At 34.9% G+C, this 26,571-nt stretch overlaps 1 protein-coding gene across 2 annotated transcripts in view; it reads left to right on the top strand.

The window, feature by feature from the left end:
* The window catches only part of LOC129798039 (lachesin), a 334,403-nt gene that overhangs the window by 54,827 nt on the left and 253,005 nt on the right, over nucleotides 1-26,571 (top strand). For both annotated transcript variants that reach the window (XM_055840988.1, XM_055840987.1), the window contains exon 2: nucleotides 5,050-5,435. In XM_055840988.1, coding sequence (XP_055696963.1) covers nucleotides 5,327-5,435 — 109 coding nt within the window. In that variant the 5' untranslated portion in view covers nucleotides 5,050-5,326. The remainder of the gene's footprint in view (nucleotides 1-5,049; nucleotides 5,436-26,571) is intronic.

The following is a 26,571-nucleotide window of genomic DNA, read 5'->3' as shown; positions in this document are numbered from 1 at the left end:
TTTTTTTTTAGCAATTTGGTGACGTGTGCTATATGAATATATTTTTAGCGTGCAATACGATAAATACCCAATTAGCATGTTCAACGTAATTATTATGTCGTCACATTAATGTTGCCATGAAACTGTATAGAATGATATGTTTTCATGACTCGTTTTCCTACCCACAAAATACACATAATATTATCGCAAATTGCTATCAAAATAGCCCATATTCGAGAATTCTGTGTGTCGGTGCTATGAAAAATTTCAACAATTGTTTGGGTAGTTTTCCGGGATTTTATATGGCTTTTTTAAATATATATTTTTTGTTTTTTTTTTTATTGGACAGGAGGAAAAAATTGAACAAATATCATCAACATTCACAACACAATAGTTACATTTCCATTCATTATTATCCTGCTGATTCGTTTTCATTTTTTTTATAAAAAAAAATGTTAATTATTTTGCATTGAAGTTTTTCATTTTGAAACTAAGAATTTCTCATGATTTCAGAAGGTTCAGAAGCGAAGCAAATTAAATAAGTGCAAGTTTGAGCTAATATTTATACAGTAATGTTATACAGTATCTTTTAGACAGTATCGCAAAAGTTTTAGTTTTGCATGTTGCTCTAGACAGGCAGAGAGGTAGGAGATAATATGTTAGTCGCATTTTTGTGGTGAGGACTTTTCATTACCCTTTGTTGTAAATGGCTCGTCTCGTACACTTAGTAATTCGGAGTTTGTGCTAGCAATACATATAAAGGCTTATCGCGATACTAGATTTTAGTAGCAGAGTTTTGAAAGAAGTCTTCAGCTGTTAAAGATTTGTGATCTTATACGGGCTTCAGACCTAAGGCTTAGCCATCTGGTTTAAGTACTCTAATTCCTTATCAGGCACGATTTTTTTAGGAAATTGTTGTTTAGGATTGGATATTGATGGCAAATGTACCATTTGATTTTGAAAAATCAATAAAATTGCTTGTTACTTAGATTTTTGACACCTTCGGGAACTGGGCTAAACCTCCAGTCTAAAGTCAGCATTAGGCTAATTTAAACGATCTTTAGGCTAGAGGCTTATACGGGTACAAACTGGAGATTGAGCCTCTTTTCCGAATGTCTCGTAATACTAAATGGCAAACCATATTCGTGATTTTTCAAAATCTAGTTCACTTATTCCTTATTAATTCAAAATCAAAATTTTCCTAAAAATCGTGACTGATAAGAAGTTAGAGAATTTGAGCCATATGGCTAAACCTTAGATTTAGATTTAGAAAAGAGATGACCGCTGCATCCAGGCTTCTCTATTGGGCCCATTATGCATCTCCTAAGATTTACCCTAGTAAGGGCAGGGTGTGACAAGCCAGCCCGTTCTCAAGATAACCTCCATCAAACAGGACGATTATATCCCTGGTAATTCACTTCGAGGCAGTGTCGCTTTACCAAGCAGCTTCCGCCTCAAGTTAAGTAAACTGGGGCAGTTCAATTTGAAGTTTATTTAATGCCTGAAGATACAATGATGTTCCTATTTAAGGCTATACAAAGTCTATATCATGCGCAAGGTGTATGATTGTCTCCTCAGTCTCAGTACATTCTTTGCAAATTGGATCGCATTGGATACCAATTTTATTCAGATGTCTAAATACGCGACAGTTAATTGTCGCAGTCCAGTCCATTTCAGGGGCTTTTAACATGTTTTCTGTTATTACACTGAGAAAAAAAAGAGGGTGCGATTAGCATTTTTTCTCATAAATTTAACACTTTTTAGGTGTAAAAATATATCAACATTTTTTATGTTAATTTTACACCTTTTTAAGGGTGAAATTAACATTGAAAAGGGTAACTTTAACCCATAATACACCTAAAAAGGGTAATATTTACACCGATTATACTGCAGGGTAAAATTAACATTTCCGGAATGTTATTTTAACTTATTCGGATTTCTCTCAGTGTATAGACTTCTTCATTTCTGAGAAGAGCCCTAATACCGGTTCAGGTCCGATGAAAGCAATCCTAGTTCTCGCAACTGCGTTGTGGGTAGCATCCTAATTGCCTGCAATTCCACTGTGTCCAAGTATCCAGTGTATTTCAACCTTACATATTTGTGAGATCGATTCTAACAGCTCTTAGTATTCGGAAACAAGAGCAGACTACGTATTTTAACCAGATATGGAAAGAATCATGGCATTGTTATCCGAGAAGATTTGTATTTTCCTTCCCTCGACACCGGCCTCCAGCAGCCTATGCACTTCAAACATTATGCCAGCAACCTTGGCCTGAAATACAGTTGTGCATCCGCCAAAAGTCACTGGTCCATTTAGCTGAAGTTCAGGAGAGTGGTGGCCGGGATCTGAAAAGCCTTCCACATGAGAGCCATCTTCGAACAGTATTATTAATCGTATCGAGATATATTCATTACAAAGGTAATCATTTTTACAATGTCCATATCCCGTGTTAGCAGAATCTGCTAGTCCGTCTGTAGACTCGCCCAGGAGCGCCTTCCCCGCATTGTGGATGCTTCTTCCATGCCCCCGGAGTTGTTGGGCGTAGGCGATGCATTATATTACGTTATTAACATATGAAAATTGCATAAATTAGACATTCAGATCTTTGCACCGAGCGGGACTTGAACTTACAACAGTAAGTCGAGCTGGGGAATCGATCCGCCCAAGAGCCAACGGTCTTGCCTATTGCGCCACTGATTCCCCCTTCGAACAGTGCAACCGCATAAGGTTCAATACGTGGTTAAACCTTTTGGCTAAAGTCAGTATTATACGATCAGACCTAAGGTTTAGACAAATGGCTCAACAGCTCTGATTTCTTATCACGAAAGGCCAAATTATTAACTAGATATTGAAAAATTATTTGAAATTGCTTACGATTTAGAATTTCGACATTCTCAGGAACTAGACTAAAACTCCAGATTGAGACCCATATTAGACTGGCTCTCTATTTATAATTGCTAAGTATAAATGTCGCGGAACTTAATGTGCTTAGCAATTCAAATCAAACTTTTTTTTTTAAAACCTCGTCCGCAAGAAATTATGAAAGTTAATCTTATTAAAATCTGACGCCATTAGATTTAGGTATTGTATGTTATGGATATGGTTTAACTACTGCAATTTCTTATCGTCAGGAAAAATCTTAGGGAAAATTTCGATTAAGCATTGCTTATCGAACTTGTTACTTGGAATTTTGATTTGAGATATTCGGGAACTGGACTAAAAACCTCTAGAGTGAAACCCGTGTGATCGGCAACACAAAATCAATATATCAAACCATATCAAACCATCCACAATTGACATAAATAAAAGTCGAAGATTCGTCGAACTATTAACAAAATAAACTAAACACAATATAAACACATCAATTATTTCTATTTATTTAATTTATTTCTTTATCAATTACCGTTTTAAATTCAGTTTGACACGGTTCTAAAATATTTAACTCTTGAAGGCTTATAAAATTAAGACTAAAGTTTCTCTATCCTAGGAAATTTGACCTTCATCCTTTATTGCCTTTATAGGCTCCTGAACCCAATGGCTTTGTGTTACGGCTTAACCTATAGCGTTCTGATAGAATAAATCCTTATAGGAATATTAATTTAGAATGATAGAGGAAGTTTATTTGTTCCTTAAAGTTTGAAACTTATATAACAATAAATTATTATTGATATCTTTTAATATGTTAAATTAAATCAGAGAGATCGAGGCTTAAGTGGTGCAAACACCTGAGGACGACCCTTAGACACCACTGCACTGCCTGGGTGCTCGTCACGTACTGAGTGACTGGCCTAGCAATGAGCGAATGTCCCGCCTCGAGTTGTACGCTGTGCGCGTATGGGACATTCAGTTATGGTATAAACTCTATGAGTAAACCACAGAAGAGGTATTTTACGCTTATCGTGGCTTTTTGTCTAACAAATGAATTATCAATAATATAATTTTAATTTTTTAGATATACCTTAGGGCCTTGACAGACCTGAGGATTAGCCGAGAGACGGCTTAACGTAATTATATTCGAAATAATGATTAAACTACATTTCCATAATTTTCCACTAAGTCGTCTCTCGGCTTACGTCGTAAGTGTGTCTAGGGCATTACATTCGGGATATTCTAAAAAAACTCGTTAAGAAGAATAAGATCTAGGTGTTATTGATCTACTTATATCGATTTAAGGGGGGAAGGGGATCTTCAATGAAAAAATTTCCCTATCCCTGACCATTTGCTCTTTAAGTTTGTAAATAGATTGTTAAATGAGTTAATATTGAGATGCAATTTCAAATACGATTAATTATTCTTTACTTTTTGTCAAGCAAAGAATTAGAATTTTTGAATAATCCAAATTAGTTTATCATTATTTTGCCTCCTTGAGTTTTACTTATAGTATTTTTTTTTAAGTTAAATGGGTAGGGTTCGGAAATATTATTAAGGTTATCTTCTTTGAGATTTACTGTTTTATACAAAAATATTTAGGATATATTTATTTCTAATCTGGGTTTTGATATAAAGATCATCGAAATAACTTTAAGAAACTACTTTATTTTAATGATAAATGCTATCATGGATTTCTATTGATGGATGTTTATTTTATTACCCATTTTGCACCATGATTTTTATTTGGTGACAACAACGTGAGCATATTATTATTTTTTTTATTATTGATACTACAGCTCTAATAAAAATTTTTCCAACTCCTTCAGGGTAGTGGTACAAAAATAATCAATAAATGCATTTACTGCCATTTTCCTCTATTTCGTAGTACTTTCCTGATTTTTGTATGAAAAATAAAAAAAAAGATAATCTTCGCTTTTCTCTCCTTGTCCCATAATAAAAAATTCACATATGCACTTGAGGTAAAATAATTTGTAATTCTGAATGAATAATTGAGTGGATTTTTTTCGGGGTGCGAAGTAAATTGAATGGCAAAGAGGTTAGATGCAAAAAGTGTTAAAATTTAATTCAACCCAAACGATTTGCCATAACTCAGGGTGGTTGAGAGTAAAGTCATAAAATATATTTAATGGCGTATAAATAAGTGCAGTAAAAAGGTAACTCTTGTAAATCTATTGCAGGTACCGTGATGAAAATTTAACGGAGAATTTCCTCAACAACACCATCCCGCGCACCAACGGAAAAGAAAGTTCTTAAGCTAATTTACAAGTGTATCACCCTACTGGCTGCAATTTCCTGACCAGATCAAAGAAGTGCATCGGTTTGTTTTTGACTTTTCCGGGAAAATTGCGCAATCAATTCGGAATTTGCAGTCATTCTTTTGATGACTCTGTGGATGCCCAAGGGGCTCTGGTGACGAATAAAAGTGCGTTTTCTGGACAAAAGTGAGTGTTTTTTATGAGGGACATGGCGCACAATCCGACGGGAATGATGAGTGGAAGTTCTTGGATGAGTTTTGCAGTGAAATTCATCGTAATTCTCAGTGCCATCGCACAAATCAAGACTGGTGAGTACCTCTTATCTTTATTCCTGCCCTATTTCAAAGGAAAAGGGACAGATAATCCTAACCGGCTTATGTAGGTGAGATTCTTAACGTGAGCTAACTCGGAGTGCATGCAAATTCGATTTGATGCTGAAGTAGGGAGACGCCATTCAGTTATCTTGAATAAAATTCGTGAAATTATACAAATTTTGTATTTAAACCAAAATATCAAGGATTTGGATGAACTGACAGAAAAGTGTTATATGGGTGAAATGTAGACCAGAATGTTCTCTATAATTTTTCCATAGAACATGATCTCATCGATTACTCAGAAGCCAAGATAAGCGAGGTTTTTTGTTTCTTAACTCGTTTTTTCATCCAGAGTGCCCCAAGTAGTCATTTGTTGAACTTCAACTATATCAAAGAATTGTTGTATTCTGTGGGATTTTCCATTTAAAACCCTATTTTAAGTGTCTTGGTGGAGTAGAGGCAGTCAAATTGGCATCTGAGTGATTTCAAAGCGTTATTATGAAAAAAATCAATTTTTTCACACTTAAACGGCAAAATCTGAGTGATAGCGTAGTCTGAGCGGAAAATGATGTATGGACGAAATGTAGAGACAAATGTCCTCTACAATTATGTCGAAGCAATCATCAAAATCGGTTCAGCGACAGTCGAGATAATTGAGGTTATGTGATATTGAAATTCGTTTTTTGACTGTGGCGCCCCTGGTGTTGGTCCCACGAAGTTCAAATGTTCTAGAAAGTTGTAGTATTTGGTGAGATCTTTCGTATAAGCCCTCATTCATCAAAATCGGTCACATAGAACCGGAGATATGATTTTTTAAATTTTGTGAACTTTGACCCCTCATATCTCCGGTTCTATTGAAACCACAGCGCACATACGCACCATTTTGGAAACGTCCTAGACTGGACTACAACATACTAAAATTTCATTAACTTGCACAATGCCGTTTTTGAGAAAAGTGACTTTGAATTTCGATGAATTTTGACGCTATCACAGCGCCACCTGTGGTGACTTTTTGAACTTCCATCTGAAAGTGCTCATCGAGACGAAACCAAAAAGGTAAAATTTAGGTCGCTATGTTAATTAGAACCGGAGATAGAGGCCGGTCAATGTTCGAACTTTGACCCCTTATAGCTCGGGTCAGGGGTTATGGATCGACTTAAGGTTTTTTTTGTTTGATAGGTATAATCAACGGCTACAACATACTAAAATTTCAGCCCGATTGCATAAGGAATTTTTGAGTTATTTAACTTTTAAGATTTAAAAATTTTCTTTTTAATAATAGCGCCCCTAGCGGTGGTTTTATGAACTTGCGATGTTAGAAGAGGAAGTGGCATTTCACGAGAGCTTTCCAAAAAGCCCTCATTTTTTAAATTCTGATAATTAGAACCGGAGTTATGGCCATTTTAAGAAATTTTTTTTGGACCCTTATAGCTCGGGTCAGGGGGGTCGGGGGACCTTAAGTTTGGTATTGATGGAAAGCTCTAAGGCCCAGCTATAACATACTAAAATTTGAGCCCGCTCGATGCCATAGGGCCGGAGCTATTGAGAAAACAAAAAAAGGGGGGTCTTCAAAATGGCGGAAGGAGGGGTGGGGGGTGGGGGGTCAATGCACCATTTTGCAATTTTCATACGATATTTAACCTTTGCCGAAAACCGCAAGTCGATATCTTTTTTAGTTTAGGAGCTATTAAGCTCCAGAGAGCGGCCGGACGGCCGGCCGGCCGGCCGGGAACGTAACTTAGCCCCCCATATATTCGTGATCAGGAAGTGGCGAAACACATTTTGGCCAAGTTTGAGCGCGATCGGAGGACATGAAATTTTGTTAGGATTATAGTAGGTGAGATTGTTAAGAATCTCACCTAATACACATGGAGAGTCTATTTTTGTCTTAATTATACGTACACCTATTTTTGTAATAAGAGTCGCAGCATTTGACCTTTTGCCACTGAAACATCATGGTAAAATTTTATGGAAGTTATTCCTCATGAATACATTTGAAAAATATAAATAAATTTCATGTAAGGTATGTAAATTTAACGAATTATTTAAGAACTTATGGCATCACACAAAGAAAATAAAGAAATACGAAGTTTCAAAGACTGATATGAAGATTTAAGCTGTTTAGTACATGACTATACTAAATTAATTTTCCTAAAATAAATTAAATGAAGTGTATACTAAATCTTTAAAATATTCAAAGGATAGACCAGTTGCAAAGATCAGGCTGTTAAGAGAGATGTGTACTAAATTACTGAGATGTTGGGAAAAATGTTGATCGAATTTTTATTTTTAGTACAACTTTAAAAACAAGAACCAATACAGCAGAAATCGAATACGTAATACCTTTAGTTGACATATGAATGAAAAGGATTAATACCATAAAGTTTGATAATTTAATTTTCCAATTATTAAACTTTTTTTCCGTGGTAGAGAATGATAGGGTAATTCGGAATTTTGTTTATTTTGGAATTTTAAGATTTTTTCACTGTTTCAGATGGTCAAAGAGAAAAAGAAAATTACGAAGAAATGCAAAACTTTACATTCGAGTGTATTTATTCATTGTTTTTTTTCTTTTTCCATAAGAAATATAAAGTGTCAAATTAGACATTATTCCAAATTTCCTCATCACGCCCTAACCTTCGAACTGAAGCATTGAGTCCGTTCACGAAATTTCTCGATTTCTAAATAATAATAAAGGGTACTGAGGTCCAGGAATAATGCTTAGCGCACAATAACTTTTGTTTTGTAAACATATTTTTGACATTTCAATGAGTGTGAGTGAGATCTAGATATAGTCATCTCGCTCACTCTTATAGGAAATTTTGAAAACATGTTTATAAATAAAAGTTATTGTGCGCTGGGCATAAGGAATTATTTGTTTTTATATTCAAAGTGAAAATAGGAATATTTCCCAAAAGAACTCGAATATTTTAAAATTTTAAAAGTTATGCCATGTAAGCTGAAATTCAAGTCTGAAGCCTTTGGAAGGCAAATAAGCCGATTTGCTTTCATATAATATTTTAAATCTTTCAAAGGCAAATCAGTTGTTTATTGTATATCTTATTATAAAAAAAAACTATGACACTTTTAATGTTATACTCAGTGCACAATAATTTGTGTTTGTAAATATATTTTCAAAATTTCCTATGAGAGAAAACGAGATAACTAGATTTCTGTTTCATTCACTCTCATTGAAATGTCAAAAACATGTTTACAAAACAAACGTTATTGTGCGTTGGGTATTACATTTAAAATGAGAATGAATCAACTAGGGTAAATTAAGTCAATTCAAAACCTGCTCCAAATGGAAATTTTTCACTACTCCAAATGGAAACGGCATTGTTTTCATGATAAATACAGTACTAAATTATTATATTTATATATTTATTTTCTTTACCACAGTTTCATAATTTAGTTAACTTTGCTCGAAATAAAGCAAAAATCCATTCATATTCACAAATTTTAATTTGTCAATTTCTCAGAAAAATTAAAAGTGTACCTTTTCATCATCGAATTTTTCATCGATCGACCATGTTTTCCAATGAAAAATACATTGAGGTGATTGTTGTTTTATTACTTTATTTAATATTTATGTCATATTTCTGGCTAATTTTAGTTAAATTAAGTGCTAATCATTATTGTTAACAGTGCGTGAAGTTTTCAAATGAAATAATTACTTATTTCGTGAAAAAAAAAGGTTTTTCTGAAGTGTCTGCAAATGCTTCAATAGGAAATCCCAGAAATATGATTTTTTGGAGAGATTTTCTTATTGTTTGATGGGAAAGGAGAAAAGACCAGGAATAAGAACAAATTCTGCACTCAAGAGCAACTCAGCAAGGTTTTAGAAGCCTGTCGTCGCGGTTTCACTTACACTGTATGTCTCCAATTAGATTTCCCTTGTCTCCATTTAGATTAATTTGTTTCCAATTTAAATTCCTTACAAAACTACGCCGATAGGTAAGATTTATGAAAGGGATATGGGAAAATAAGGAAGTGTTCGAAGCCAGAGTGTGCATGCGAAGCCTGAAAGGTTTCCCTTACCTATATTCCGTAAGATTAAAATAAATAAAAGATTGTGTACTTTATCCCATGTACTGTAAATCGCCTAGTTATGAATGTGCTACTGAAATTTATACAATTATCTACCAAATTCTTTTTCAAAAAAATGCAAAATATACAGCTGCATTTTTATGCTCACTCCATTGAAATTTAAATTGATCGTGCGACATTTCTGGGGTGATGGCATTGGGGAACCACATGAAAATTCCGGTTCATGTCTTTTCTGAAGTCTTGTATAGTGGTGTAGAAAGAATGTGAATAATTGTGGAATTTTCATGTCAATAGACACACGACTGCGTATTGTGAGGGAGCTCCTTTACAATCCTACAAATGTAAATTAATTACGGGGATTTCCGAGGTGGGAAGGAAATGGGTGGCTTGGCATCACTTTTACGTTCTACTCAGCATGCCAGAGGGCACTCTCAGGAAAAATAAATTAAATTGCTGCTGAGCCAGGAGATTTGGGGAAGGTGAGGTGGAGCACACATACACAAGAAAAAAATGCCGTGGTTTAGAGGAAGCATAAGTCAATGATCTTCTCAGTAATGTCAGATATCTTTGTCTTCTTTACGGGGGTTGAATAAATTTTTTAGTATTTAACCCATTCCCCATATATATTTTTTTGTTTTCCTCCCACATGCTCAGGGATGACTAACTTGAACGGGATTGCATTGGGTGGCCAGGAGATTGTTGAGTGGGTTGTTTTCCCTTTTTTTTGCTGTTGCTTCCCTCAACTTTACCATAGTTCTCGGGGCTAGAGAAAACAGACACTCTAAACACATTTTTCGTGGATTCTTTTTGTGCATCCCATCCCCGTATCTCGTGTCACTAACTCTGTTGTTGGCTCTGTTCTGGTGCTTTCTTAGTGTCATATAAAACACTCTACACGATATCTCTGTACGAGAAGAGCTGTGGCTACACACAAATCGTCCAAAGATGCTGCACCGAGCGAGATGGTGAAGTGGTAGATGGCAAAAGTCGCATAACCTATTAAGGATTCACTTGTGATATGACTTTATAGTTTACAGGGATGTACCGAGAGAGCATGGTGATCTCTAATCCCTATTTTCTGACTCTTGAAAAATGCACCGACATACTGTAATAATAGGGATTTGACTGACCAGATGATAATAATTTTTTACAGCGGAATTTTCTCTTGATGTCATGTTCAAGTTAAATTGTTATGATGTAAAGTGAGAGATCTGACTCACAATTACATTTTTCTCTTATTTAGTTTTTTATTTTATTTTTTATTTTAGAGACAGTTGGTTAATTCGGTTAATTTGAATTTAAAATGAGCACGACCCAGTGAGTATAGTTAGATGAATAATCAGCGTTTTCAGCATATTTTTGCTGAATCGATCAGGAAAAATATGCTGACCGGTCAGCAGTTCTCGAACAAAAATGCTGACCACAAATATAGAAATGGCACTGCTTCGCGAGTATTGTTGTAAGGTTAGCAGAATTCACCTGAAAATTTATAATAATAAGAAGTATTATTATTCTTATTATTAATTTTAACCAATCTCCATTTTTTGCGTCTACCGCCGACTTCAAATCCGATTTCACCGGGTAAGACGGCAGAAAACACGGGATGACTAGTCGTATGTGTCGCTGCTAATATTACGTTTACAGCTGTATTGAAATTGGTTATCATTTGGTGTTTGCTGGGGACTGAACTTAACATCCCGTTTGACCAGATAAGCATCAATTAAAGCCTAATTAACCTCTATCTTTCCTATTTACTTTTAACAAGGGGTATATAACTGTGCCGCTCACGGTTCACTCGAGTGCCGATCTTTCGTAAAATTTGTGCCGATTTGTCGTTTTCGTGCGAGTATGCCGAGTAAGTCTAGGAGATTAGTATTTCCAGTACAGTGCATGAAAATTTACTACTGGAATTGTCTGTAGGAAATTTTTGATGTTATACGTGTTTAAACGAATTCTTTACTTAATTTGAATCTACTTCGGTAAAATCGTGCCTATCTCCCGATTTTTGCTAGTAAACACGCCAATCGGTCACTTTTTGGTCAAATTGTACCGATCTGTTGATTTCTTCGCAAAATAATGCCAATCTGTTTATTTTTAGCTCCAGATCGGCACAATTTTGCCGATCGCCGCTCACAGTGCACTCTGAGTGCCACTTATTCACCCCTTGACTTTTAACCCTTTAACGACGAGATACTTTTTACGGACTAAAAATCAACAATAAAAATTAAACTGGGAAACATAATTAATGATAAGTCTTATATCTAACCTTTGAAAGTCCAACAGAGTCTGATTCGGTGTATTTTGTGCTTCTATGAACGATAGGGACAAAAATAGCCCAGAAAATTAAGTAATTTTTCTGACAATACCAATGAATAATATTTTTCGCTTTAATGAAAAATATTACGTATGAGTATTGTAGTTTTTATTGCCAAAAGGGTTTTGCTTAACCCTTTAAAGACGATTGGAACACCGGTGTTCCATAAAGAAAATATTTTTTCCTGACTATCTAAGGTTATTTTTTTCTTATGTTTGTACGTAATTGCAATGTAGAACGGTGAAGGAATCTAGGATATTTTTTGCAAGTCTCTAGCTATTTGGTATGTAGTAAATGTTTAAGCTCAAAAATTACGAATTTTTCAATTCTCATAATTAAAATTGATTTTAATTTTACTTTATACTTCCAATTTTTTTTAAGCAAAATCGTTTTGGAAAAAGAAACTACAATACCCAAACATAATATTTTTCATTAGAGTGAAAATTATCATTTATTGGTATTGACAGAAAAATTACTTCAATTTTCAGGCTATTTTTGTCCCTATCGCTCATAGAAGAAAAAAACGCACCGTATCACATTCTGTTGGATTTTCTAAGGTTATATGTAAGACCTTTTACTGATTTAAAGGGTTAAAAAAATTGGAGTATAAAAAATAAATAAGAATTTAAAAGTTCGCCATTTTTGAGCTTAAATATTTACTACATAGCAAATAGCTACAGACTTGCAAAAAATATTCTAGATTCTATCAACCTTCAACTTTACAATTATGTACAGACATAAGAAAAAATAGCTTTAAGTAGTCAGGAAAAATTATTTTCTTTATGGGACACCGGCGTTCCAGTCGTCCTTAAAGGGTTAAGGAGCTCTCGTAGAAAATACTTTTTAGAAAATTACTTGAACATTGTTTTGCGCTCGTAGCGGCAATCATTGGAACTACGAAAATTATGTTGCCGGCCAAGAGATTTTATTTGTTTTGAAATTTATACAGAGATTCTTAGTATTTTTTTTGCAATTTCACGAATTTTAGTAACTATGCAACCTATCTTTCATGTACAGAATAGTGTATTGATAACATTAAATAAATTACAACCCTAAGAGAGTTAACCCTTTTAAGAGACTATTTTTTGTACATGTTGGTTTTTGCTTTTCTAAAGCATTAAATCGTTAACGTTGGTTATATAAAGGATGTGTTATCATTCTAAATTATATACTGTTTGTGCAATATTCGGATGTGACAATATGAGTATCGTGGGGGAATTACCGTTCAGCTTCAGTGGAAATTTTCTGAGGGAAGCTCCGTCCGGACAAGGCAACATAAGCTGTGGAGTCTTCAACCCAAAAGATAAAAAAAACTCACTCTTCTCCAGAGCTTTCGACACGGTCCGTGTCTCCGATAGCTCCGGAGAAGAGTGAGTTTTTTTTTATCTTTTGGGTTGAAGACTCCACAGCTTGTGTTACCGCGTCCGGACGGAGCTTCCCTCCGAAAATTTCCACTGACAACAGGAGATTCATTTGAAGGTTTTATTTAGTCGCCATTAATGTTCATGGAAAAATCTAGTCCTAAGTTCGGGCCTACCATTCAGATATTACCGATAATGTCTAAAATAATGCCAATACCCTGGGGTTAATTAAAGCTTTAACGTTCTCGAAAACATTTAGCCTGTAAAATTTTGTAGTAAAGAATAAGGTGAAAGTGGGGCAGTAGTAAACGCGGGGTAGTTGTAAACACTGAGATTTTGTAAATTAGATATTATATGTACTTGAAAGAGTGAGACCTATATGAAATCTACTGTATGGATCCTTGTCCACTGAAGACATGGTTGATAAGTCCAAGAAGAATAGATGTAAAAATCAGTGTGTACAACTAGCCCAATTTTCCCTATGGATAAATGATATTAGGTGAGATTCTTAACAATCTCACCTACTATAATCCTAACAAAATTTCATGTCGTCCGATCGACCTCAAACTTGGCCAAAATGTGTTTCGCCACTTCCTGATCACGAATATATATGTGGCTATTTTACGTTCCCGGCCGGCCGGCCGGCCGCTCTTTGGAGCTTAATAGCTCTTAAACTAAAAAAGATATCGACTTGCGGTTTTCGGCAAAGGTTATATATCGGGTGAAAATTGCAACTTGGTGCATTGACCCCCCACCCCCCACCCCTCCTTCCACCATTTTGAAGACCCCCCTTTTTTTGTTTTCTCAATAGCTCCGCCCCTATGGCATCGAGCGGGCTCAAATTTTAGTATGTTATAGCTGGGCCTTAGAGCTTTCCATCAATACCAAACTTAAGGTCCCCCGACCCCCCTGACCCGAGCTATAAGGGTCCAAAAAAAATTTCTTAAAATGGCCATAACTCCGGTTCTAATCGTCAGAATTTAAAAAGTGAGGGCTTTTTGGAAAGCTCTCGTGAAATGCCACTTCCCATTCTAACATCGCAAGTTCATAAAACCACCGCTAGGGGCGCTATTATTGAAAAGAAATTTTTTAAATCTTATAAGTTAAATAACTCAAAAATTCCTTATGCAATCGGGCTGAAATTTTAGTATGTTGTAGCCGTTGATTATACCTATCAAACAAAAAAAACCTTAAGTCGATCTAAAACCCCTGACCCGAGCTATAAGGGGTCAAAGTTCGAACATTGACCGGCCTCTATCTCCGGTTCTAACTAACATAGCGACCTAAATTTTACCTTTTTGGTTTCGTCTCGATGAGCACTTTCAGATGGAAGTTCAAAAAGTCACCATAGGTGGCGCTGTGATAGCGTCAAAATTCATCGAAATTCAAAGTCACTTTTCTCAAAAACGGCATTGTGCAAGTTAATGAAATTTTAGTATGTTGTAGTCCAGTCTAGGACGTTTCCAAAATGGTGCGTATGTGCGCTGTGGTTTCAATAGAACCGGAGATATGAGGGGTCAAAGTTCACGAAATTCAAAAAATCATATCTCCGGTTCTATGTAATAGATTTTGATGAATGAGGGCTTAAACGAAAGATCTTACCAAATGCTACAACTTTCTAGAACATTTGAACTTCGTGGGACCAACACCAGGGGCGCCACAGTCGAAAAACCAATTTCAATATCACATAACCTCAATTATCTCGACTGTCGCTGAACCGATTTTGATGATTACTTCGACACAATTGTAGAACACATTTGTCTCGACATTTCGTCCATACATCATTTTCCGCTCAGACTACGCTATCACTTCGATTTTGCCGTTTAAGTGTGAAAAAAATGATTTTTCCCATAATAACGCTTTGAAATCACTCAGATGCCAATTTGACTGCCTCTACTCCACCAAGACACTTAAAATAGGGTTTTAAATGGAAAGTCCCACAAAATACAACAATTCTTTGATATAGTTGAAGTTCAACAAATGACTACTTGGGACACTCTGGATGAAAAAACGAGTTAAGAAACAAAAAACCTCGCTTATCTTGGCTTCTGAGTAATCGATGAGATCATGTTCTATGGGAAAATTATAGAGAACATTCTGGTCTACATTTCACCCATATATCACTTTTCTGCCAGTTCATCCAAATCCTTGATATTTTGGTTTAAATACAAAATTTGCATAATTTCACGAATTTGATTCAAGATAACTGAATGGCGTCTCCCAACTTCAGCTCTAAATCGAATTTGCATGCACTCCGAGCTAGCTCACGTTAAGAATCTCACCTACATAAGCCGGTTAGGATTATCTGTCCCTTTTTGCATAGAATTTCTAATCAATGTTTCTAAATCCTCAGTGTAGACAGCATGTGGCAAATTTTTACTGCCAAATTTTACATGCTAAAATGATGAGCATAGTCGTAAACAGGGGGGTGGCATTAGCTCTGAGAAATGCGACCAGTTTTAGTACACATTTTTTCCTGTTTTCGTACACATTTCACGAGATATCTTCAGTACTACGTAGGTTGCCAATTTGTGGTTTTCGGTTGCCTATTCTATATTAAATTGGCTTTTATTTTGTATTTGTAGTATTTGTTAATTCATTCTACAATGACAGAAAATAGCTAATAAACTCAAAAGTTTTTTCGGCACGCTAGACATACTGTTTTTCAACTCTGAAAGGAAAGGTTTCTAATTCGATTTCTTAAAAGACTGTCACAAGAACATTCTACCATATGAAATGCTTTGTCAAATTGTCTTCCATAAATTCTTTTGAGTAACATTGTTACAGTTTATCCTTCCATAATAGCTATTTTAATTTATTGTACTCGGTACATTTGAGATTCATTTAAAAAAAATTGGCATTTCCTGTCAAAATTTGAATTTAAAATTCAAATCCAACGATGTCTGTAACAAAGTTAAATCAAATTTAGGGATCATGGTGATAAAATTTCTCTCTCAGCTCAGACAATGTTGAGAAATTTCTTGTACATAAATCCGTACTTGGAGCAGTTGGGTTGAAGGAAGGAAAAAAAAACAGCACAAAAGAGGTGAATATCTCACAAAAGCTCCAATTACTGGCATGAGGAAATAACATTTCACGAACTCCCTCAAAATTCTCTCTCATTCTGCACAAAGTTAGACAGCACATGGAGATCTGGATGAGGAGGTAGCATGGCCTCCGGGGTGTTTTAAGAAAGCATTAACACCTCCTGACTCACTTGCCAGCAATTTCCGTGGAAGCGCAGTAATGTGGAGCTGGGGAGGTAAAAAAAAAGCTCCATGGAAGAATTTATTATTCTCCAGATCCTGGCAATTCATTCAGCACGCATACATTTTCCATACCGATAGTATGGGATGATGATGGGATGAGTGGGTGGCAAAACCGCGCGATTGATGAGATTTCTCTCCGACAGTATATCTCGATCGACAAAAGCGTGTGTAATTGGTTTCCTTTTCCGCTTAACACGGCTTTCACTTGCACACCAATCCCCCAGAGCCTCCGTGGGTGGGATAGATGTAGAAAAAAAAGAAGAAATCCCCCAAGAGTGAAGGTGATCCTGGACGTAGGATAAAAAAGTGCGCAGTCGATTTTCTTCCATCTTATAATAATGCTGTCAGTTGCAAAAGTACACCGACACACATTTTTTTTCCTTTTTACTTTATCAAACATGAAGCCCAAAAGATATCCCATTCTAAGCAACATGAATTGTTATTTGCCTTCAATGTGGCTGTTGAGTGGTATTGTGTATATAAATAAATTATGCATAAAGTTAATGATGCTGAAGATTTATATATTTTGAATATAAATTAGTTCGTCGACAGGGTGCTCTCTTTTTTTTTTCTTGCCTCACCACTCCATATGTTGAGTACAGGGAAAGTTCATAAATCACAATTTAGATTCCGGGCTGATGAATGCCCCCCTCAATACACCTTCTATACCCCCAAAGCTTTTTCTTCATTCTAACACACCTCCGTCATCCTGACTTGAGAAAACTTTTCCTCTCTCTCACCAAACTAAACTTCCCAACGGCTATGTGCTGGAACTCTTTTCGTTTTCCTACGAGATACCGGCCTTAACTGTGCAAAAAAAAAGAGTACCTACCCATCCTCAATCTTTGCCAGATGCTTGGAAGAAAGCTCTGGGTGAAAAAAAATTCCCACTTTCCCCCAAATTTCCATCATTGCGTCCATCCTCTTGGCGCTTAAAGCTTTTTACTCCTCAAAACATTCTCCTCAAAACTACACAGATGTAAACCACATAAAGTTTCATGTGGCGATAGCTTTCTGAAAAGTTTTGAGCAACTGTCTCAAATGTTCATTTATAGTTTCCTAAATTCTAGTCACTTCTAACACTTCTAATGATGTCAGGGTTTTCGAAGGATTCACAACAAATTTTCAAAATAACGACTTTGATGGTAAACTCTACATTCTGTTGAAGCTTTTTTAATTTAAAAGCTTCTCTTCGGTTGAATCTCTTGCTTCATTGATGCTTTGACAGTAGGAAAGTGCACCATTTACAAGCTTTTCCCGTCTGAGTCATTAAAATCTTGGAGGAATGATTAAAATTAGGGCTGTAATTTTAGTTATAAATCGGTTGATTGTAGAACTATTAGATAGATTGTAAATAGAGTTAATTGAGTCAGCGGGTGATCAGACACCTAGGATCTTTTGAGCCCCTTAGTCTACCCGTCCAACTATACTCCAAAAAAAGTTAAAAATCAATAAAAAAAAAGTTAAAAATCAATTTGTAGAACTATTACTCTGGGTATAAACTACAGACTATATCGTCTCTACACTGAGAGAAGTCCGAAAAAAATAAAATTACATTCTGGAAATGTTTATTTTACCCTGCAGTATTGATCCGAAATCGGTGTAAATATTATGCTTTTTAGGTGTATTAGGGGTTAAGGTTACCCTTTTCCATGTTAATTTTACCCTTCAAAAGGTGTAAAAGTAACATTAAGAAATGTTGATATATTTTTACACCTAAAAAGTGTTAAATTTATGAGGACAAAAGTTAATCGCACCCCCATTTTTTTAGTGTACATTTCATTTAATTTAAATTTGAATTCAAATATATAATTGCAGTAATTTTTTCATAATTTACAAAGCAAAAGGGGTGGCAAAACCTCCCAGGCTTTGCGTAGTGCTCGAACTCATTACTTAGATCACTTCAAAGTACTTTCGTGTCATTTACCGTTCACCGGTTTATTAATCACTCGAAAGATCTCGCAAAATAATTTTAATACGAAAAATGGGATAAAAACACCCTAAAATCAATGTAAAAGTGGAATAAAATAAATACCGAAATACCCTAAAATCAATACCAAAATGGGATAAAATCAACACAGAAATACCCTAAAATCAATACCAAAATAGGATGAAATCAATACTGAAATACCCTAAAATCAATACTAAAATGAGATTGGATCAATAGCGAAATACCCTAAAATCAATACCAAAATGGGATGAAATCAATACCGAAATATCCTAAAATAAATAACAAAATAGGATAAAATCAATACCGAAATACGCTAAAATCAATACCAAAATGAGATGAAATCAATACCGAAATACCCTAAAAACCTATACCAAAATTGGATAAAATCAATACCAAAATGGGATGAAAACAATGCCAAAATACCCTAAAAATCAATACCAAAATGGGATGAAATCAATACCGAAATACCCTAAAAATCAATACCAAAATGGGATAAAATCAATACCAAAATGGGATGAAATCAATACCGAAATACCCTAAAAATCAATACCAAAATGGGATGAAATCAATACCGAAATACCCTAAAAATCAATACCAAAATGGGCTAAAATCAATACCTAAATACCCTAAAATCAATACCAAAATGGGATGAAATCAATACCGAAATACCCTAAAATCAATATCAAAATGGAATGAAATCAATACCGAAATACCCTAAAATCAATACCAAAATGGGATGAAATCAATACTGAAATATCCTAAAATCAATACCACAATGGGATGAAATCAATACCTAAATATTCTAAAATCAATCCCAAAATGAGATAGAATCAATACCTAAAAACCCTAAACTCAATACTGATTGCAATTGAAAATTAATGAATCTATGGTCGCATCAATGACAAAGAATTTCTTGAAATGTATCCCAAAATACCCTAGAATTTAATACTCATGAGGTATTGGAATCCTTTTAATACCAAAAGTATTTCATAAATGTATTGATTCTAGGGTAGTTTTTCTCTATTAAGTGATAATGACTTTTTTTTCACTAATCTTACTCTTCTTATAAGGATAGATGTTCATATTTTATATCCCAAATGTTACAAAATTGAGTGCCAATAGGTCATGACACAAGTTCTTAAAGAGTCTATAGGTGTACTTTTGACCCTATCTACAGGTATTTAACATTAATATTTCTACACTAAAAAACAATAATAAGTTGATTTATATGGAAAAGTAAGAATATGTTTGGCTAATCTTGTCGTGATAGGGATTCTCTTAAATTCTTTTCGTTTTTAACAAGATATCTAGTTAAAACTGAATCCACCAAGATTAAATAACAATATTCTTGCAAAACACTTCTTAAAATTTGGTTTTTAGGTTATTTTTTCAACAGATGGCACTGCAAAATTAATAGTTTTCTTCAGTGAACGAGATATCTTGTTGAAAATTAATTAATTATACGAGAATCCCTATGGTGACATGTCTGTTAAACATTTCGTGCTTTTCTATATGGAGCAAGGGAATTTTACAAGTTTTTTACGAGCGATCTTTATCAGAGTATTTTCTAATTCCTGAAATACTTTCTTACTTCAAATATACTTTGTCTTATGTATTAAAAAAAAGTGTTCCTAAGAAAAATAGAATAATTTTATAGTAAGTTTTTCAGCAATTGCGTAGGGAAAAGCGACCATGCTTTATATATGGCACCCATATTTTTAAAAACTAGGGGAAAGTGCCCACTTTTTAAAATATATTGCGAAGTCACATTTATTGAAAAACGTAGGAAAAATCCAATCTTTATTAAGCTTGGGATCGTACGAATCGTGGGCACTTTTCCCTACTCGCTTTGTGGTGAGAGAGTTCTAGGTTCGAATTCTTTTTAGGTCAGTAGGAATTCTTCTAATATTGAAGCGATATCCCGAAAACTTCACTTACGAGAAGAACTCGTTCCTTTATGGAATTTTGCGCCAAGCAGTATAAATGATTGAACACAAAATTTTAAGATCTTTTTAATAATGTTGCAACTGTAGTCAATTAATTCGTTCGTGTATCTATTTGGATTAAAATTGTTGCACATTTTAACACTTCTATTGCCTCATTCATTTTTTGTAACTTGTGTTCAAACTCACAAAACAGATACTTTACGTTTTGCTGGCTGTCATAACATCCCAGAGGTTTGTAATCAGAACATTCTAATAGCACATTTGCTGCTTTACAACTTTGCTGAAAACCATTTTCCTCTGTCTCGAAAGAAAATGTGCTTTTTGAACCATTCTCTAAAAGTTGTTTTTTGTGGAAATTCTCTATGCTTTTCCTTTCGTTAGTAAAAGAAGTATCCAGCTGACGTCTTTTGATAGAAAATAATTCTTTACAACTTTGTCGTATACCATTTTACTCTATCTTAACGGAAAATGAGTTCTAATTAAGTTGGTCAATAGTGAAAGTTTCTTATTATTTTTAATGTATTTTTGTTGCTCGAATTCTTTAAAATCTTGTGCGCTTAAGAAGGCCCATGAAGCCAATCTTATGCCCTAAACAGACTTTCGGGTTAAGTCGAGAGACGGCTTAGCGGAAAACTGATTGGGATGTTGTTCAATTATTATTTTGATTCGTGCCTCGAATTTGGTCCTAGGGAAACTGGGGCACCACCAAACACGGGAGCACCAAACACAAATTTTTATTTTTAAACTACTTGGACTCTCTCGACCATTTCTTCAATGGACAAGCATCCCTATAGTGCCTATAAATTATTAGGTCTTGTCCTCAGAAGTCGAATATCTGATTAAAAAATCACAGTGTTTGGTGGTACCCCGTGTTTGATGGTGCCTCAGTTTCCCCTAAGTCTATCGAGCACTCGTTGGTTCCGAATAAGACTATTGTAAGTCCAAAATGTAAATTTTAGAGGAAAGAGGTTTAAAGTTTGACAGCTAAAATTTATTTTCATTAATTTCACTGCAATTAGTATACTTTCAGCTTTTGAAAATATTTCATCACACTTACGCATTGAATATTTTCTAGTTAACACTACTTTTAAATTAATTATAGCAAAATTGTGGGCAAAAAGCTCAATAATTGGGCACGCTGATTTTAAGTTTTTTTCTTGTAACTTTTGCAGGAATATCTTAATCAACATAAACTTTTGTGGGGATATAGATCTAAGGTTTCTGCATCCAATTATACCATCTTTTTATACTATTGTAAGTAGACTTACAATAGTCTTCTTCGGAACCGACGATATTTAACGTATTTAGTGTTAAAATCTTCCAAAAAGAACAAATATTTAGATATAATTAATTATTCATCAAATATTGGAATAAAAATCATTAATTTTATTCAATTTATTTTTAGTGTCCAATTTTATCCTCAAAGTGTTCAAATTTAGAAACTGTCCAAAATTATGAGCCTTTCCCCTAACTGTTGGATGTAAATTCAAAGCAAATGTTTGAAATTCTCAAATTTTTGAACAAATTAAAAAAAAACCATTTGATCATTTGATCTACTGCCAATTAATTTTACTGTGATGATATTTTTTTTGGTGAATTTGAACACAAATGAACATAGACAGTTGCTATGAGTGAATCTGTTGTTTAAATTTATCAAATTGGGTATTCCGTTTTGGATTTCATTTTGATAATTTGCATCAATATCGCATGGAATTAAATTAAAACTGAATTATTGCCTCACCTATTGTTTATTTTAACATAGCATTGAATGCTGAGAGCAAATGGTAAATTGAAGCTCAAAGTGATGTAACAAAGTAATTAAAGCATCGGAAGTATATTGTCTGAAAAATCACTTTTCTAATCTTGGAGTTTCAGAGCCAATAAAGAAAAGTGCTTAGTTTATTGCTTCTTCCCTGACATTCAATGGACGCTTTTCCATGGTGAAAGAAAATGAATGAGTGGTGAAAGCTAATGAATGTTGGCAAGAGTATCCCATTGAGGATTTTCTAATTCTCTTGGAGATATCCTCAAAGGGGATTTGCAGTGAAAGGAAATTCTTCCTTGGACACTTGAGGTTCCTTTTCGTAATTGTTCCTGGCTCGAATGGAGGATGAAAAATTCATTTGAGATTTTCCAACTGGTTTATTTATTGCATGGATGGTTGAGGGGGGAATGTGTCGTGATTCTCTGTCACTTGAAAATTTGTGAAACTTGTCTATTGATTCCATTATTCTTCATTTTGTAACCTGTGGATTGCATGAAAAACTAATGGGATTTTTTTAAGGGTGGGACAAATGCATCGCATGAAATGTGCAACAAATGCACTTCTTGCTCGTGAATTCCAAAACACTGATCCCTCGGATAAGCCATTTTGTCTCTCAATCCACCTTTGCACACCATTTTATTTATTGCCCATGTTGGCGGAATGCGATTGAACTCTTTTTGCTGCGGGAATAGAAGCGGAAGAGTGCCTCTGCTGCCCTTCAAACAAGGTCAAACATCGCAGGGAATGAGGTTATTTTTTTTTCTATCCATGCTCTAACCATTATAACAGCAATATTTTGCCCACAACTCACAGTGGTTGTTCTTTTTGCTGAGCTTTTAATTTGAAAGCTCTCTCGTGCTCTTCATGTGTGAATTTTTGAGGTTTTTACCGCCACCCACCCCGCACCCTCCTGTACTTTTTTGGTTCATGCCAATTTTTCAGCATATCGTCTGATTAAAATATCTCTGGAAGCTCTGTTACAGTATTTTTTGAACTCAAAATTATGCTCTCATTTTGTACTTTGGTGTGGTTGTACGAGAGATTTTAATCACATAATGTTGTTGGTATCCTCATTATTTCTGTGCTATGGGTAAAAACATGTAAACCAATGAAAAGAAGCAATATTTCACTTTTCTCACTTAATTTTTTGGAGGGAGGGATGGAGGTGTCTTTGGGATGTATGTATGGGGGCTATTTAAGAATTCAATGAAAAGCAAAATTGTTTTTGGCAATTTTCCGCCCCCCAAAGGCACCCTACAAGTGATGATTGTGCAGCCAAAAGTAATGTTTATGCTTGAGAGAGATAAAATTGATTCTTAGAGGTTTTTGGTGAAAGAACCTAGGTATTTATTTAATTGATTAAAAGCACCACGGGAGGCGGAAGTTGTTTATTAAACACCACTCTTCATCCACTTGTTGTTTTTCTTATGGGTAGCACACGGAACTTGGGGAACGATGAAGTGAAGTTGGCGGAGCCGGAAGGTGAGGAGGAGTTTTTCGGAAAGAGAATCACATTGCATACTTTACATTTTCATCCCTTGTTGTACACCTTTCCTGGGGCTTCCCAGCATTCATTCCCTGCGAGAGAGCGAGTCCCGTGAAGAGTGTCTGAAGGCAGGCCACAATAGGGAGGAGAGATAGCATCTTTCAAATTAATTAATATAAATGACTGTGGGAGAAAAAGCACAACAAAGAGCGTACAATGGAGAAATTCGAAACTTTATTTGGTGGGAATTGTTTTGGGGTATAAGCGCCTTTCTCACATAATCACACACCCAGCCATCCACCGCTATTCCCCCCTCCCTCCCTCTCGGAAAAACTTTAGCAACCGTGAGGAAAATCACCAAAAACTAAGGAGGGTACTTGAGTGAGTCAGCCCCAAAATATCTCCGGGAGGGCACAATTGCACCCACTTTACATTTTCTAATTTCTCACGTGCCCTATTTATTAAGCTAAACATTTAAACTTTTCATGCCGCACACACACATTACGATGTGGAGGAGTTTTTGGAGGGCGCCAACCACTCCCCCAAGTGCCATAACGAAGCCCCAGTTCTCATACCTCTTCCCAACATCCCATTCAACCTCATCCTGAGGATTCTTGGGGGCTCATATTACCGAACATATTCATTAAACATTACACATACATGAGAGTTGAGACAGGGAGAGAGAGTGCATATTGGCCAACTTTCACTCCACAACTTGTTTCTCGCAGCTCAAATGACTAGCATGGGGGTTTGGGGGAGGATTTATTCGGTCCCGGAATTGCTTCTCTGGGACCTGGGAGTGAAAATCAAGGGATCACACAAGTACTTCTTCTTCTGGGGGGTATAAGTTTTTTGGGGGCGGAGTGTGATACTGAGGAAAAGTCCTGAAGATTCATGAGATTTTCCAAAGTAGTCTCTTTAATTCCCATGGAATCATTATTTGCGTAAATAAACTTTAGAGTTGTCTGGTAGAATGTTTGATTTTTTTGGAAGTTTATATTATTATCAGTATTGTTTCGCAGGGTGTAATGCAAATTTGACAATTGTTAGCCCAGTCGATGATCGAAGATAAACGGACTAGGGTAGAGTCAGTACTTTTCGCCACCCTTAAGCTTATATGGCCTCCTTAGGTGTAAAATTTTTGTCAGACTAAGGACAGAATCACATTGACAGTAAAATGCTCACCGTATTTCGTTAATTTACGCATTTTCATTGCAATTCTAACGCAAATTTTCCATTACCGTATTACCTTATCTCATACTCGGTGGCACTAGGTGAAAATTATATAAGAAAGTTGAAGAAATAAAACGAAAATGTGATAAACGGTGAGCAAAAGAAAACTATATGATTAATTTCTCTTACAGTATTCATTGCTCACCGTTTATCGAATTTTCGTTTTATTTCTTTAATTTTCTTATATTATTTTCACCTAGTGTCACCGAGTGTGAGATAAGGTAATGCGGTAATCGAGAATTTGCGTAAGAATTGCAATGAAAATGCGTAAATTAGCGAAATACGGTGGGACTACGGCGAGCATTTTATTGTCAATGTGATTCTGCCCTAAAATGAATTTATTGTATAACGATACTTTGAATCAACACCTATCTAAATATCTAGGATACTCTTCGAGAATTTTAGTGAATCTCATTGAAAAATTTGCATTTTCACCAATTGTTCTTGTTTCAGTACTTTTCGCCATTTATTTTAAAATGAATGTTAAATATTTAAGAGACGTGATAACCCATGAAAATAGTAGAATAGAGCATATTATGAGTGTAGAAGTACCATTTATTATTAAATTCCTTAAATTAGTTCTTTTATCTTAGGTGGCGAAAAAGTGCTTACATGGCGAAAAGGGCTGACTCTACACTACAAAATTATAATACTTTTTCAAGTTTCTGTAATTTTTTTACCCTTTTCGTTTTAAACGTCTTATCTCATTGAGGACGAATGTACAATACATCAATGAGAAAAAATTTTTTTTATATTAAACTTCTAATAGCGAGATACAAATGAGGAGTTAAGAAGTTAAATTTGGTGTTACTGACCAAATTTCAATTTTTAAATTGTAACACAAGAATTAGTCTTGAGATAATTTATTAGTAATATCGGTCACTGAAGGCCGGAAGTTGATATCTTTTACCATTTAAATTTTATAGGAGCTAGTAGATTGAAAAATAAACGCAAAAACAGTATTTCCAAAAAAAAAAGAACTAATATTGTAACTTTACCGATTCATCACCGTTTGCGACCGATGTAGTCGAATTTGGAATTTCAAACTCTTTCTAATAAATCCATGACAGAAAAAATGTGAAAGGTGTCTATGTACGAAGTGTTCAGTACTTCAAAAATATGTCCAAAAATGAACGAAATTGCCTAGTCCAATTTTGAGAAATATTTAAAAAACTCATTTTCAACACATTCGGTGGAGATAGGAAACGACTGAAAGGGGTGGGGAAGAAATGACAGAGATATGTCTCGAGATAACGTCGTTTAGGAGGAGCCATCGAAGATCAGAATTCAATATCTCTTACCGTTTGAATTTTATATGTATCAGAAGACTAAAAAAAACGCAAAAAACAGTATTTTCAAAATAAAGCTGTTACCAATTTATTACCGATTGGGACCGATGCAGTTGGTTCTGGAATTTCAAAACCTTATGAATTTTAATATGACCAAACGAGGAAAATTAAAGAATATTCTTTTAGTAATATCGAGCAGTTTGTAATTTTTTCAGAGGATCTAATAAATATGATCTTTTTTCGAAAGAATGATCGCGAACCTTAGTAAAACAATAGTGTTTTCTTTCAAATTTTCATACGTGAAAAATCACCATCTTAAATTTTCAAAATCGAATATCACTCCGATTCTTCTTCATTTTTAATATCAAATATGTTTCGATCTTTGTATAAAATTTGGTGTAGAAAATAATAATCTTGTCATAATTAAAAAACTTGCTTTTCATCTTTTCGTGAACACCTAGTGAAC

The sequence above is a fragment of the Phlebotomus papatasi genome, chromosome 1 (assembly GCF_024763615.1).
Source record: "Phlebotomus papatasi isolate M1 chromosome 1, Ppap_2.1, whole genome shotgun sequence".
NCBI classification, from domain to species: domain Eukaryota; kingdom Metazoa; phylum Arthropoda; class Insecta; order Diptera; family Psychodidae; genus Phlebotomus; species Phlebotomus papatasi.
The sequence above is the reverse complement of the archived record's forward strand: the minus strand, read 5'-3'. Positions and strand labels throughout refer to the sequence as shown.